The sequence below is a fragment of the Lissotriton helveticus genome, chromosome 11 (genome assembly GCF_964261635.1).
Source record: "Lissotriton helveticus chromosome 11, aLisHel1.1, whole genome shotgun sequence".
Lineage (NCBI taxonomy): Eukaryota > Metazoa > Chordata > Amphibia > Caudata > Salamandridae > Lissotriton > Lissotriton helveticus.
In genome coordinates, this window is record NC_136072.1 from 1,102,208,874 (window position 1) to 1,102,225,318 (window position 16,445).

At 48.4% G+C, this 16,445-nt stretch overlaps 1 protein-coding gene across 2 annotated transcripts in view; it reads right to left on the reverse strand.

The window, feature by feature from the left end:
* MED15 (mediator complex subunit 15) overlaps positions 1–16,445 on the reverse strand; it is an 800,982-nt gene that overhangs the window by 94,715 nt on the left and 689,822 nt on the right. The window contains exon 16 of one of the 2 annotated variants that reach the window (XM_078667783.1): positions 10,065–10,163. In XM_078667783.1, coding sequence (XP_078523909.1) covers positions 10,065–10,163 — 99 coding nt within the window. Of the gene's footprint in view, positions 1–10,007; positions 10,164–16,445 lie in introns of both variants that reach the window. The other variant, XM_078667782.1, reaches the window with a different exon arrangement.

The window sequence follows — 16,445 nt, forward strand, 5'->3', positions numbered from 1 at the left end:
TCTTTGACGAAAAAGTGAAATCATTTGAGGATCAGGTCGCTCATCCTACCCCTCCAGAGGAGCGCAAATCACTAACCATTTGGCAGAACTTCGACCCCATCTCTGAAGATGTCCTCCTCAAGTGCATCCTCGAAACAAAGCCCTCCAACCATTCTCTTGACCCCATCCCTAGTGCCATTGCCATTGACTTCTATACCCATTCTCTTCCCAATTGGACCACTCTGGTCAACCTCTCACTCTGTCAAGGCTCCCTGCCTGTTCTCTTCAAAACTGGGCAGGTCACCCCTCTACTTAAAAAACCCACTGCTGATGCGAATGACAACAACTTCCGCCCCATCACTAACCTACCCTTTCTTGCGAAGATCACAGAAAGATGTGTTGCGAAATAGCTCTCTCGTCATATCAAGGACAATGATCTTCTTGACAATTTTCCGTCCGTCTTCATCCAAAACTGCAGCACTGAAACAGCCCTGCTGCATGTGATTGATGACGCGCTGCGGATACTTGATTCGGGGGGGGGGGAGGGGGGGGGGGGTGTCTTGTCTTCTAATTCTCCTTGACCTTTCTGCAGCCTTTGACACTGTCAATCACAACACCCTCCTCAACACTCTTCAACAGAGAATGGGCATGGAGGGCACTGTGCTTAAATGGTTTGCTTCCTTCCTTTCGGATAGATCCCAAATTATCAAAACAGCGGACAGTCTTTCATCTCCTTTGGCGGTGGGTCAAGGTGTTCCTCAAGGCTCCATACTTGCACCCACTTTGTTCAATCTCAATTTGGAACCACTTGGAAATCTCCTAAGTAAATCCGGGGTCCACTATCATCTCTACGCAGACACTCAAATCTACCTCAAGGTTGCCTCCACTCACGATCTCTCCGTCCTAAGCTCTACTCTGGACTCCATTCAAAACTGGATGTCAACACATCAACTGATTCTGAATCCCTCCAAAACTGAATTCCTCCCCCTCTCCTCACTTTCTCCTCCCCCGGTTCAACATGGATGGACCAGATGAATCTACTGAACAATAAACCCATCATTGTCGACAGCGCAAAATCCCTTGGTGTCATACTCGACACAAAACTCAAATCTACTCTCCCACATTAATTCAATTGCAACGTCTGCTCGATACTAACTTCGCCTTCTTTGGGGGATTTGTCGCTTCTTCCCAGAGCATGACCTTAAAACCCTGGTCCAATCGCTGGTCCTCTCCAGACTGTACTACTGCAATTCTCTTCTTACTGGCCTTCTCAAATCCCACCTGTCCCCCCTTAAGTCTGTTCTCCATTCAGCAGCTCGTTTCATTTATGGGGCCAAAAGAAGCGACCACATCACACCCATGTTATCCACCGTCCGCTGGCTTCCCATCGAGGCAAGATCTATCTACAAGACTGCCTGCATCACCCACAAAGCCTTGCACTCCTCCTCTCCTCGCTATCTGGTGAATAAACTGAAACTCTCTGGAGGCTCTAGACCATCACGAAATGCGGAAAATCTACTGCTTGAACCTCCCACTTTCAAGAAGGAAAGATCGATGACCCAATCCTTTTCAGGCAACGCAGTGAGAATCTGGAACTCACTTCCGCCGCAGCTCTGGACCACCACCTCCTCCCAAGCCTTCCTCAAAGTTCTCCTCCTTCAAAGAAACTTCCAAAGTTAATTCATGCCCTCTCTATTATCTGAAGGAAAACCTTTTAGTATAGAACATTTCTATTCTCCATGACTATGGAAGTGCCTTCCCAGTGTGTCCTTGTGGTTTGAGAGAATGCCATTTATTGCAGTACTACCCCTTTCCTGTGTTTGGTACTCTTTTGTAACATGCACACATCACTTTTCTCTTGTAACACACTGTTTGCTACCTCTTACCTTTTTTTTGCTTTCGATACTTGCACGAGTGCCACCATTGCCTACGTAACGTTTGTTATTATGTTTGAGTGTCTTCCATTTATTGCAGTATTATACCTCTACTTGTACTTTGTACGCTTTTTGTAACCTGCACACATGTCACTTTTTCCTCCTGTAATGCACCGTTTGCTACCTCTTGTATTTTGTTTGCTCACGATTGTCACTTTTGCCTCATGTAATGTAACGTTTGCTTTTGTATTTCGTTCACTTGTAATGTTCTCATGTATCAGTTCTGTTCCTATTGTGAAGCGCTCCGACACCTTCGGGTAAAGTCTGCGCTATATAAAAACGCATAAATAAATAAATAAATAAATACAGAGGGGACAACTTAATGACCCTGAAGGCATTCCAAGCCACACCGAACACACAGACGGGCCAACCAAAACACTAGGCCCAAAGAGACAGGTGGGATAAAAGCCTCCCATAAGGCACCTAAGGAACTACAAGCCGAAGCTTACGGAGGGGGAGGAGGATGGAGCCCCGCAAGGAGTCGCTGAATGGCGGAGTCCTCGTAGGTGTTAAATTAAAGAATCCCATCAAAAGGCAGGTCAACAAGACGCTCCCTAATATTCTCCGGAAAGACGCTATCCCGCAACCAAACATGGCGGCGGAGAGCCACAGAACTCGCCATAGTATGGCCGAGAGAATCTGAAACATCCAAGGCCGAACGGAGAATAAATACAGCTAACTCCCGACCATCCAGTACATGGATCAGCGCAGACACCTTCATGTGAGGAGCGAGACAGAAGGGACAACGTGGAATCTCATAGGCCGGAGGTGGCCCTGGCCAACACACAAAGTGTGTTGAGCGCGCGCAAAGCAGAACTAGTGGAAGCGAAGATGTTACACCTCCAGGAGTCCAACCACCGGGCCTCCCGTGACGGAGGGAGCAACACTTAAGGCAAGGAAGGAAAAGCAGTCTGCAGGACAGGGCCCTGGGCAGAAGGGTGGGGAAAAATAAAGGCTGGATCGCGTGGAGCAGTACAGTGGTGGTGGAGGAGCAGCTGAGGCACTGGATTTCCCGTAGCAGGACACCCCCAGGCCCCCAGAAGAGTGTTGTGGAGTGAAGCGTCAAATGGAAGAAGCAGCTCCCCTCCACTAAAGCCCTGGTGGAGAACCTCCAACAAATGGTCCGTTGGGAGATGAGTGACCGGGTCGCCAATTTGCCAAATGTTAGTGGCCGTGGAAATGGCCCGGACAAAGGGAACACTCGCCTCCGTAGGGCGTGGCGGGGGAGAGAGCAACTCTTCCGTAGGCAAAGGCTGCAAACTAAGCTGCCCGTCACCGAGCCCAGCTGGAGGAAGAAACGGCCAGCCACTGTAGGATGGAAGAACCATGGACAAGTGGGGGGCCAGAGGGGTCTCCGAGGAAGGCGGAGAAGCCTGCGGGGCAACCAACAGCGGGCTGCGGAAGAGAGGGTCAGGGGGCCTTGGCCGCAGAGACGGCGTAGAGCCCTACCTGGAAGTCGCTGGGGAAAAGGCAACGACGCAGCGTCCAGTCTCCGGTGAAGAGGAGACAAGGAGACGACAAGCCTCCGGAGAGTAAGTGACATCCGGAGAAGAGTCGTTGACCAGACGCCATGGGCACCAGTGTGTGCCCTCGATCGTCGCCGAAGTGGCCATCAGGGGTGCCGAGTCGACCTCCACCACCAAGTGCTTCATAGGAGAAAGGGGCGGGGTCGGAGCCAGAGCGGCTAATGAACAGCGCCGAAAAGGCGCCGGCCCGACATCCGACAAGGCAGCCACCTGCGTAGAGGACAGAGAGGGACTCGGGAAGGCGCCCCGGGTCCAGGCCTCCACCCACGGCGCTGCCAGGGCTGTGGAGGAAAGGCGTCAGATAGGTGTCGGCTCGGCCTCTGGTAAGACAGCTGCCTGCCCAGAATACCGAGGGGGACTCGGGGACGAACCATGAGTCTCAACAACCTCCTGCGATACCACAGGGAACCCCGCGGGGTTTTACAGTGAGGCACGGTCGCCGTGGGTCGAAGAGGGGAACCCCGTAAGGCCGCACCTAGACGACACCACACCTCCAAAACCTGTAGCCGAACTAGTCGGCGCCGGGGTCGAATCCGCCGAGTCCGCACCCTGCTAGAGAGGTGGCTTACCTAGGCCTCAGGCAGTGGGTTGCAGGCTTGTGTGCCATGTCGACTCTTCACTTTTCTCTGCACCAAAACACGCAGCCTGCAATGGCAGTGTGTGGGTGTTAAAGTGCAGGTCCTCTAAGGGTTGCACAATAGGTGCAGCAGCCCTTAGAGGCCTTCCCTGGTCACAGTGCCCTTGGTACCTTTTACAAGGGGCTTACCTGTGGACAGAGATGTGCCAATTGTGAGTAAAAACGTACAGTTTTGGGGAAAAAACCTAAGCCCTGGGAACCAGATTGGCATGGACCCAGGGCACATCAAGCCAGGTTGCATCACATGTCAGGCAAAAAGTGGGGGTTAACCATGAAAAAGGGACACTTTCCTATAGCAGCATACAAAGATAAGTAACTATAACAAATGGATGTTATCATTAATTATCATTATCATGGCCTCCTTTGCCACGTAACCCAGAATTAGTCACCACATACTGAGAAGGAGGAAACAATACCTTACCCTGGAAATAGTTTGTCAAAAGAAAAGGTATGAAATTAGTGCTTGCAGCAAGTAGACCACTGCAAATGGATGTTTTTTCACCAACATGCGGACATAAGAAAACAGTAAGTGCTACGACCGGATTCAAGGCTGCTACAGGTCAAGGTTCTATGGCCTTAACGTGGGCTTTAACAGACTTAATCCTAACCTGCAAGGCTGCTACAGGTCAAGGTTCCATCGCCTTAACATGAGAATTAACAGATTTAATCCTATCTTTGCCTCGGAGTTATCAGTAAAATTAAATTAATAGGGAGATTTTCACTTTAGTTCTGGTAAACATAGGCATGAAGGAATTGGGACTGGGAGCACCTAGAAGTCAGACCTTAAGGGCACCTCAGATTAAGAATTCCTACTGTGTTATTTCGGTTGGGGACTTTTTAGCATAAGCATCTAATGATGTCAGTGTATTAGGTAAGGAGCACACTTCTGAGACTCCTTGCATGGCCTGTGCTTAGTCGAACCGATTATCTAGTTGAATGTACACACAAATAAATGTATGCATTTGAGGATGCTGTTGTATACTCCGCTTCACTGCAAAAACTCCTGGAGATTGTAATTTAAAGACTGAACCCACTTCAATAGTATATTGTTACAGGTAGGAGAGAGCAACATAGAGTGTGCAATTAAGGTAGAGGTGCATGGCCCCCTGCACAGCAGACACATGCAATGTCGGCCAGGCTTGGAAAATACTTAAGTGATCTCCACATGATCCATGTTACATTTAATAGCACATCCAGACCAGGTTTATTCTTTGAGTTCTGTTTCTCATTTTGTAGCATTTAAAAGAGGAGACACCTGCAAGTACTCCAGTACACTGCATCCACTACTCACACTTGATTTGGGACAGCTGTTATGCAACATTATTTATAGTGCTATGTTTCACTTATGAGCTGGTTTTAAATGTACTTAATGTGATGCTTTAAAAAAAAAATCTATATGCCTTGCAATAAGAGTCTATATGACCTCGGTCACCAAGAAAAAAATGGTTGTGTGTATATAAAAAGTTAATAACGCAGAATCAACTTTAGCATGAGGGGTAAATGATAATTTACTCTCTTGAAGTTTGAGTTCTTCATTACGAGAATCTCATTACATCATAAACATTAAATACTACTTCCACTTGTGTGCTGGATCAGGGAACACTTTCACAAGGAAACATTTCTATTATTAAAGATCAATTTCATATGCCTGTCTGCATGCAACTGGAAATAAATGTTTGTACAGCGTTCATTAAGCAGACTATATAGACTACCCTGCATGTGGGAATGTGATAGACTACACCTTCGGCAATAAGGATGTCCAAGCAGAAAGCACCAGCTGGTCCAGTAATAAGATGGTAATCAGTGGTTGCACTGAGAGCACCGGCGGTTCACTGTCATGGCGTGAAAGTAAACACATTAAGGAAAACAGAAACCTCACATAATAGCTGTGCATAAGCTCGAAAGGTGAGCACATCAAGAACATAAGCACCGGAGGAGCCAAGCTCGCGTCCGAGATGGCCGCGTTTTAGCTCGGCTCCGTTCGCCTGCCTGTTTTTATCGTCTATCCTGCTGTTATCCTGCCCCGGGAAGTCCTCTTTGCTGTGCTGTAGCGCTAAGACACCTTGCAGGCACTCACCTTTTGCTCCGGTTGTCCTTGGGTGCCGTGGATCCTGCTCGGCGCTCCCGCTTGCTTCGGGGCCTCCGGAGCAGGCTGGCCTGGATCTTCTCGGCGGCGCCCGGACGGGGCGGAGCGCGATGAGCGGCCCTTGATGGCGCAGTGGACGTGGTCGTAGAGGCCGTTGTGCGTGGAGGCCGGCTGTGGCTTGCTGGCCGGCTCCGGCGGGCCGGTGGCCTTGGGTGGAGGCGCTGCCTTCCGTTGACGGGGCTGACCGTATACTCGGCTTGCTCCCCCCCTTTGTTCTCCGGTCCGGCCATTTTGATTTCCTCCGCCCGGACTCGGAGAACGGGACCGGCGGCACTGGGGAGCCGGCGATTCCCCATCTTCTGGTGGCCCCCCTTCCTGCCCTGGAGTGCCCTGCTGCCGGTCGGCTGGTCTTCATTTGCCTCGCTGCTGCCCGGACGGGGGTTGATGGCCGCCGCGGCCCCGCCGGGCTTCCAAGATGGCGGCCGACCCTGCCTGTATCAGCCGGGCCTGGACGAGCGCTGGAGGCCCGCCGCATGGCCCGGGTTCCGGATACTGTAAAGGTTTTCCTACACTTGAGGACATCCTGGACGCCCTACGCTCCTGGCGATCTTCTCTGGCCGCACCCGTTGTCACCCTGGAGGTGGATCCTCTCTTCGGGCCGTTCGGGTCCCCTAAACTGGGTGCGGCCTCGCCGTTGCAGGGTGCGGCTGGAACTATCCTGGGAAGCGTGGGCCCGGTGGCTGCCGCGTCTGTGAATGTGCGGGGTTCCGTTGCCCTTCATTGTCCTGTGCTGTCTCCTCCGCCGCTGGTCCGGGGGCCGGATCCCATCTGGCCTGGACTCGATGACTTTTTCTGCCTCTTCTCGCCTCGACTGACCGACCTTGGCTCCGGTGCCGGCCCGGCTGGGTCGGCCCTTCTCGAACTGTCCCTGACACTGTGCCTGCATTGTGAGCGATGTTCTCTGACTTCTCTGGATCATCTGGGTTCTACTCCGTGTGTCTTATCTGGACTGCCGTTTGATCTCCCTGTTCTTTGCCTTCTGTTCTTCGCGGTCTGGTTCTTAGTGAATCGGACGGATACAACTTTGGACAAACAAGGACAGGGCTGAGACGAACTTGCCTTTGTGTGCGGTAGTCTTGTACTGGTTGGATGATCGGCATGTAACGGTATGACTATGTGTGTATTTGTGGTGCTCCTGGAGTGTATCCTGATACTTTTTGACTTCCCGAGGGCTCTGCCTTTTTCTCAGGCGGGTGGGTGGGTGCAGATAATTCTGTTCCTCGGCCCTCTCCCGTGCGTTTTCTCCCCTTTTTTCCCTCCCCCCCCCCCTTTTTTTTTTTTGTCTTTGTTTCCGTCTTGCCTTTGCTCTTCTATATTTCGGGTTCTAATTAGGGCGACAGGCACGCTGCGGGGGGGTAGGCCATAGCCTTCTGCGGGGGTGCAGGGTGGGCTTGCAGGGTGGGTGGGGGGGTCTGTCACTTTGGGGGGTCTTTTTCCCCCCCTTTTTTTCTCCCCTTTTTTGTTCTATGGCTCTTATGTATTCTCTTTTTCGGGGCTCCTTCTCGTCATGTGTCCCCCTGGGGTGTTTCTGATGCACTGACCTTCCGGTCCTATTGTGATTATGGCTCACTGCGTGTTCTGTTACCGATTTTAATGGATGCCGTGTACCGGTTTATGTTTTCCTGCTTCGTCGCCGGGGGGCGCGTGATTGAGGAGGAGTCCCTTCCCTTTTCCTTTTTCTTTCTTTCTTCCTTCCCCTCCCTCTTTCGTGGGGGATTTCCTTCCTTTTATTGGGGTGTGTACCGTATTGTTTTATACGATGGGATCTTTTTACATTTGTTTATTGAGTCGAGCTGTAGCTGTGGTGGGTGGGCGCGGGACGGCGAGCGCCATTGCCTCTCCTTGTGGTACTTCTGTTGGGACTGTATTTACCGATATGTTTAGTTCTTGTTGGATTTATCCTGTAATTTCCATGATCGCCAGATCGCGGCTCACCACGGCCCCTCCCTTTCTGTTTGACTCACTGCCAGTCATGATCCTGTGCTCCCCGTTCCCATTAAAAAAAAAAAAATCAACCTTCACATATCCTGTCCATGCTGATTGCTCTATGGCTTTTGGTATATCTCCTGCGTTCTTGTCGTCATATCCTGTGGATACTTTTGTACTGCTAATTTTGCTTTTGCTATGTGGTGGCCGGCCCGCTGGGTTGTAGGCCCGTATTTGTGAGCATTTTTGTACAATAAAGGTTAAAAAAAAAAAAAAAAAAAAAAAAAAAAAAAAAAAAGAACATAAGCACCAAGTCAAGTCCCCACTGTGGCATAACAAAACATGCTGGTGGAAACCGGTAAATGTTAAAAGGCTGACACGGTCAAGAAATAACCTATAAGATTGTCCATGGTTTGCAGGTGGCCACCTCATCTGGGGCACCCCATATGACCGCTACAGTGGCCATTGGTGGCAAACGGTAGAAAGAGCATCCGCAAGGGGCTTCATGTCAGGGACCACTACTGATAATCTACAGCTGCCTCCAGGGAGAACTCCTGATAGTATTCATCTGCACACCCCAGTGTAGAGCCCACTGGACACCTAAGCATCATGAAGGCAACTCATCTATCAAGGAACAGGAGTGACCAGCAGGATACAGGATGTTAGGAAGTCCATCAGAACCAGAAGAAAAGGCGCCTCCTGAAAGGTCAGAATGATATCCTGAATGTCCAGAATCCTGCGAGGAGGTGGGAAGGCCCTGAGAGATGTTATATCCAACTACACCTCAGGTTGGGACCTTGATCTTAACCAGCTTGAGGCTTGTGTCATGTACAGCTTGGCCTCTTGCTATTTGATGGCTTTGGTATGCATGAGGCCACATTTCCTAAACCATCTGGAATTGTGCTTCAGACCCAGACACCACAAGTGATTCCTAAAATAGTTCTCTGGATCCGTGTTGAAGGGTACAGAAAAAAAGAAACTGACATTGGAGCACTGGGACGTCACACTTTTATGGCTCGGGTGATGCCATGTCTCTTGTGCTGCCTGGCACAGAGGGATAGTTGAGCACCTCCTGCAGGCACAGAGGGATTTCAACATTTTTTTAGAATCCAGTCTTGCGTCTGGGAGATTAAAGGAGTGAGGAATCTGTAGGTACAAGTATCCATCAAAAACATAATTGCAAGATTCATAGCAGGCCTTTAATGCTGATAGGAAGGCACATACATGCTGCAATAATTTATTTCAATCTCCAATAATTTGAATTAAAGTGAAATAATGCTGCACCTCTTAAAAGTCCCAGAATACCCTAAGAAATCGGCCTACCTGGGCAACAGACCACCCAAGGCTAGCAACTGATTCAATATGGGGTAGGGCAGCAGTCATTCCGGTGTCAGACCTCCAAAACCTTTCTAGATTATGTTCCAAACATCAGGAATCCACTTAACCAACTCTCAATCAGAAAGTAAATCAGAAGCTATTTATCCCAGCAATCTTTCCACAAAGTCCCCAACCACAATGACTGCCATCAAACTCTCCCCAAATACAGTCAACTAGCCCACTTCGCCCTCTATGTCTGATCCTCTCATACTTTGCACACACAACTGCCACTCAACCTCCAACTGGTTGCAACTCACCAAGTGCTTTCTCCTATTACAGATAACGGTATAGCCTACTGGCAGCTATAAAGCAATATCAGATTAGAAATTAATCCTGTACAGTTTCCCAAAGTGCTAAACATATATCGGCAAATGAAGAGATTTTACAACTGAATTTTTATTTGACTAAGCAGCAATGAGGTAAAATTTGGAAGCAATATCCTCTGATTTTAATCAGTGTATGGATGACAGAGGTAAACTAACCTCCAGCCCTCATACTATCCCCACAGTTGGTAGCACTGAAAGTGCCAGGCAGGTTACCATATTGCAGGGGATTGTCTATCCAGAGTGGGCTTTGATCAGGATAGTCTGCTGGGACACTCAACTGCAAAGGCGGCACACTCGGGAGGTTCTTGTCATCTAGAAAACAAAACACTTGTATAACGGCTTGTTCTTACACATTGCTTAAAACAACAATTTTACAGTTTACAAGTGCTGCAAGTAATTCATTACGGTGAAGTTAATTAACGCGGCACTCTAAAATTAATCACAAGGAAATGTACTGGTCCATACCTATACAGTAAAGTTGAATAATCAGTTACAAATCTAATTAGCAATTAAAAGTTTATTGAAAGGAATTCCTAATATTTGACAATTGATGTATGTAGGAAGTGGGCTCTGTATATACTATACCAAAATGAGGTATAGTGTGCACAGAGTCCAATGGAACCCCAAAGGTAGGCAGAGGTAAACGTAGATAGCACCTTACTCTCCATTTGTGGTAGTGTGGGCGAGCAGTCAGGCTTTATCAGAGGGAAGTGTTAAGCATTTGGTGCACACACAATCAGCAAATGTAACACACTCAAAGACTGCACTCAGACCAATTTTGTTTGTATAAAAATATTGTTAAGTTATTTTATTTTATTTCTACAACCAAGCCAAGCCTGGCACAGGTAAGTGAAATAAATGCTTTGCAAAATATTATGCAGTTTTTACAAGTGAATTCAAGTTCAAAATGCAGTTGTTTGAAATACAGGTACGTCAAGGTATTGAAATACTGTACACATTACTTTTTACTTACTTTTTAATTACTTTTTCTACTCAGTGTGACATGCCTAGATACGAAACTGGGACATTTCCTAGAGAAAAGGTAAGTAAAAACTGTTTTGCACAATTGTACTTTTTAAGGTTTCCATACAAATCAACTCCACACTTAGAATTTTTTTTTTAGAGAAAAACAGTCAATAGGTTCATATGGAGAGAAATGAAGTTAACTGTTACCAGGTAAGTACTCGGTCTTTGGGGTTCAATTTCTGAGGTAAGAACAAGGGTTCCCCCAGGGTCAAAGATGCATTTTTGTTACGCCCTCAGCGGCACTAGGGTGGCCGCGTGCGGAGGCCCAATGTTAACCAGTGGGGGTTAGTGGGCCTCCAGTTTGTGACTGCTTATGAGCACGCCACAGGTTGTGGGAGCAAAGCTCCTGGTGTTAGGCTCAGGGCAAAGGGGGATCAGAGTCAGCACCCAAAGTACCCCCTCAGCCGCACAGGGGCGGCTGGGTGCAGGGTGCGGTTTTGGCGTCAGGTGCCTTGCTGATCGCATTGGGTATTCTCCGGTTTCAACAAAGACTGCAGGCTCGGGGACAAAGATCTTCTGGAGGTGACCACCGGTTGGAGAGGTAAGTTGGGATGCCTGGGGATGCTGGGACACCGTTGGTTGGGCCACCCCAGGCCGTGGGGCTTCAGGTGCAGGGGTGTCTATAGGCGTCAGGTTTCTCTTATCAGCTCTGGTCGCGTTGAGTCTCCAGAAAGAGCCTGCGGGCTTTGCTGGGAGTTTAAAGACAGGTCAGACATCACCAGATCTCAGGTCAGAATCGCCAGGGAGATCTCCTCGTGGTGTTGGGCCACTAACTCGGGCCGTGGGCGATGGGTGCAGAGTGGTGCAGACTCGCTGATTTGGCTGGAGCCAGAGCCTTTGGTGAACAAATCCGGTGTTCATAAGAGACAAAGTCTTTTCTTTGGAAGGCAGGGCAGGTCCTCGGGGTTCTTGAGGTTGCTGGCTGCAGGACACACCAGAGTTTCACTTCTGCAGGTTGGAGGTGGGGACAGGTCGGTAAGGCTGGGCCCAAGTCAGTGGGCGTCCTCATCCTCTTAGCTACGGCACAGTTGTTTGGTCCTTCTTTTGTCTTTGCTTGTCTGAGGAGGCAAGGTTTGGGGGTGCCCCTAAATACTAGATTTAGGGGCGTTACAGGTAAGTAAAAGGTTGCCACCAATGGGTCCTTCCTTCAGGTGGGTACACCCCCTATTATGCCACCCTCCAGTAGGAGAGGGGCATATGCTTCACTCTTGTTGGCTGGGTCCCCCCCATCTGCAAGATGGCTGGGACAGAGTCGTGCTTCGCCTCGTCTCCACCACCTGAGGGGTGGGGGTGGCAAAGGTGGGCACACCTCCATTCCTGAATGGTTTTGCCGCCGGTTCTCCCACCCAAAGTGGGGGCCAGAACCATTGTGGACCAGTTGCAGGGAGCAGCAAAAAGCCTGGTGAAGCTCACAAAGGCGGCAAGCCTTTGAAGCTTCCCTTTCGTGGACCCTGCCCATCCTGGAGAAGGAGCCTTTGCACCTTGTCCCAGGATGTGCATTGTTTCAGACCCCTGAGAGCAGCAGGCACTTGACCCAGTGGCCCAGAAACATGTCTGGTGGTGGCAGCTGGGGAGCAGCCACCTAGCCTGAACACCAGAGTTTGGTAATTTTTTAGGGGGCATCTCTAAGTTGCCCTCTGTGTGCATTTTTCATTAAATCCCACACGGGCATCAGTGTGGGTTTTATGTGCTGAGAAGTTTGATACCAAACTTCTCAGTTTTCAGTAAAGCCATTATGGTACTGTAGAGTTTGTAATGAATCTCCCAGCACCATATACTCCTAATGACATTACTGCACTTACAATGGCTAAGAATTGGTTTAGAAACTGTAGGGGTAGAGGGATCATGCACCTGTACACTCACCACTGGTATAGTGCACCCAGCTAGAGGGGTGGCTGATCTATGCCAGGGCAGTGGGTTGCAGATATGGCACACAGGGATATGTGCCATGTCGACTCTTCACTTTGCTCTGCACCAAAACACGCAGCCTGCAAAGTCAGTGTGTGTGTGAAGGTACAGGGCCTCTAAGGATGGCACAATAAGTGTTGCAGCCCTTAGAGGCCTTCTCTGGTCACAGTGCCCTGTGTACCTGTGGTACCATTTACCAGGGGTTGACCTGTGGCCAGAGTGCCAATTGGGTTTTGTTTTTAATACAGTTTTAGGGAAAGAACATAGCCCCTGGGTACCTGCTTGGCAGGAGTCCAGGGAACATGCAGTCAAAGCACATCAGCAGTTCAGCAAAAAGTGGGGGTAACCATGCAAAAAGAGGTCACTTTCTCACACTGCACATACTAAATTTGCTGGAGTCCCTGGACACCATGAAATAACCTCTTCACAAGTTCAAATCTCATGTTTGTGAAAGACTTCTAAGAATATGAGTGTCACCCTTATTGCATCCACTAACACTCAATACTTATATAAAAAAGTAACCAAATCATTCCCATTTGCATCTGAAATAGGAATCAACTGGGCTGTGAGGGGTCTTCTGTTACACTGAGCTATGTCATGCTACAGGTCTACTGATGAGAAGGGGATTACTTTCAGACTAAACCCTTCAGTGAGAACCATTTAAAGTAAAAAGTCTTGTAACAAGCTTTAAAAATTGTGCAAGTCCATATTTCTTAAAGCGTTGGGAGGACAATATGTGTAAAAAAATAATGGTTTCAGTCTACCCTGCATAGAATTTAGGCCAGCAAAATGCAGCGCTAAAATTATACAACCACACAGTTGGTAAAATACTAGCTACACCTCCACTTGCATCGCCACCAGTAGTCAGTAAGGGAAGTTTGACAATATTAACGTTAGCCGTCAAGGTTCAATAAGCTCCCAGCCTGAGTTTCTTGCAAACAAATCACAGTGAAAGATGAGCGCAATATTCCATGATAGAAGGTTGAAAACACCTATATCAAGTAACAAGATTAGGGATACCAAATTAAAGTGTATAGCATTAGAACTTTCAAGAATAGGTAGTGAAGAAAGGGTGCCTAACTGATTAAGCCATTACCAGTTGTTGGCAATCACTTAACATTACTAAATAGTGCCAAACCCTGGTTACTAAAGAAAGCCAGAGCTTGGGGGATCTAAAATGTTCATGCTCAACCTTTGTCCTATGAATTCATCAGGTTATTCTTTTCAAGTGATGAAGAGTTACTAGAGGAGAGGACAACACCAAAAATGTTGCAAGACCCTCAACAGCGCTGTTCTGCCAGAGGTACGTTTTCCGCTGGCTTACTTAGTAACTGATCGTCACATCCTCCTGGAATTGTCTCTGGTGTCAGACTATCTGGGATCCATCGTGTGAAAAGATATGTTTAAAAATTCCTCCTACCTTCAGCAATATATGATAAAGGGGGATGAGGGTAGTGGTATGGTTAAAAGAATAGAAGAGTAAGGATGTCTCTCACATCTATATCAGGGAGAGCCAGGTAACATGTTTCAGCCTGCTTTGCGCCCTGTGGGTCGATTGCTTTAGTCAGGGCCAAAAGTCTATTTTATTGGATGCCATCTTGAAACCAAATGAGACACTTCCTCTTGCTTTTTGAAGTGTTCTCTTAATAGAGAATTCGGGGACTCTTTCCTTTCCTTAAATTACGTTCCTGGAGGGCTCCACTGGTCTGGGGAGGGAGGCGGGGTACTAGCATTCCGTAGTATTTGGTTCTGGTTCCTATTTACGTCCCTTCGAGTCTGCAGCCTGGCAGAGAATTATAACCATTAGCCTGCTGCCAATTCAAGCAGGTAAAGGATAACTTTCTAAAAGTTAATTTTCCTTCATATTTTTTTATTAATCTTATAGTAAATATCTAGATGTATTTTCATATATAAATCACATAAAAAAAGGTACAATTAGAACAGAAATTTATTCGATGCAAAACATGAAAAAGGTATATTGCAACAACCTATAATTCATGAGTAAACACATCCATTCCCAAATAGTCAAAGAAGTGACGCATCTCCTGATATACAAAAAAATCACTTAAAATACACTAATTATTGAGGAAGTGGATATCATAGTCGACGTGCTGGAGGACTGCTGCCTGCACGTTAGCCGTTGGTAATGAAATAGTGATTGTCGAGATTATCGACTCGAGGCAAATTTGTACGCCTTTACTTTTGACATCACTGTTGTGACAATCACCTGATCAGAGTGATAACTCCGACATTGAAGGTGCGGAACAGTACTGAATTTTTTGGAAATGTAACCATCTGTGTTGGATTGACTCTCAGAATAAATTGTCTCTCTCTAAAAGGGTCTTTGCTATATGCAATATCTATTGTCCTGAAGATGGTCTGAGGGATTTATACCACGGAAGACCGAAACGTCGACTGTACCATCCACCTTCCCAACAATTTTTTTTTATTTTCAAAAACCTTTGAGGAAAATCAGGGCAGACACAGTACACCACACACCACCACAGTTCAAATATACAAAAAACAGCGCAGGTCAAGCATTCAGTTAGTTAGGTAACATCTTGCAGCATGTTAAAAGATCGTGAAAGTTGATATCACAGCTCCACAACACCGAGGTCCCTCCCTCACGGGGAACACACACAAAGCAGCAACAGCAGTGGGGGACTAAAAAAAAGGGCGGGTACCTATAGCAAGGGAGAGAGCAGTCACTGACCAGCGCCGGCGGCCGCCGCGGACCCAGGGCCGGTGGGGAGCATGGGAGAGGCAGCGCCACTGGGGTGGGAACGGGAAAGAAGGTAAGTAACCAGAGGGCCCCAGATGTCAACAGGACGGGACCTGGCAGGCATTAAATCCCAGAACTCCGATAGAGTCTGGCACTAAGAGGCATCCTCCAACCAACACTCAGCCTTGGGGGCAGGTCGGCGACCCCAACACAAGGCCACCCTGCGCCTAGCAAGGACCAGCAGCATCGAGATCAGACGACGAGAAGCATCAGGACAGAATTTGACGAAACCGAGAAGGCTCAGAGGTGGATCGGGGTGCACTGCAGCGCCGGTGATGTCAGAAATGGCGGAACACGCCGCCTGCCAGAACTCCGAGACCTTAGGGCATAGCCAAGCTAGATGAGCAAAGTCCGCAGCCGGAGCAGCAAAACACACACAATTGTCACCAGGATTGAGCCCGAGCCTGTGGAGCTCCACCGGGGTGCGATAAAGCCTGTGCATGTACTTGAAGTGGATCAGACGAAGCCGGTAGTTCAGTGACAGCTTCTTCGTCTGATTACAGCAATATAGCCAGTCAGCCTGCGAGATGTCTATTTCAAGATCAGCCCCCATGCCTCCCGAGCACGATCAGAGGAAATGGGAGCAGACACTAGGGTAAGAGCGTACAATTTGGTGACTAATTGTGCGGCGACGAGGAAGTACAGATGAAATCCAAAGCCGGCATAGTGGGCGGGGGCTGAGGGAAAGTGGGGTGCAGTTTCCGGAAAGTGACACGCAACTGGTAGAATAAAAGCGTGTCCAGTGGCCCGAGGGATCAGGAAGCGAATAAAAGGTGTTCTCCGGATATAGATCCGCCACTGTCTTCAAGCCCAAGCGTGTCGCACTCCTAGACATGCTGGAAGCCTGAAGTGAGGGAAAGTCCGGGTGATTCACTATT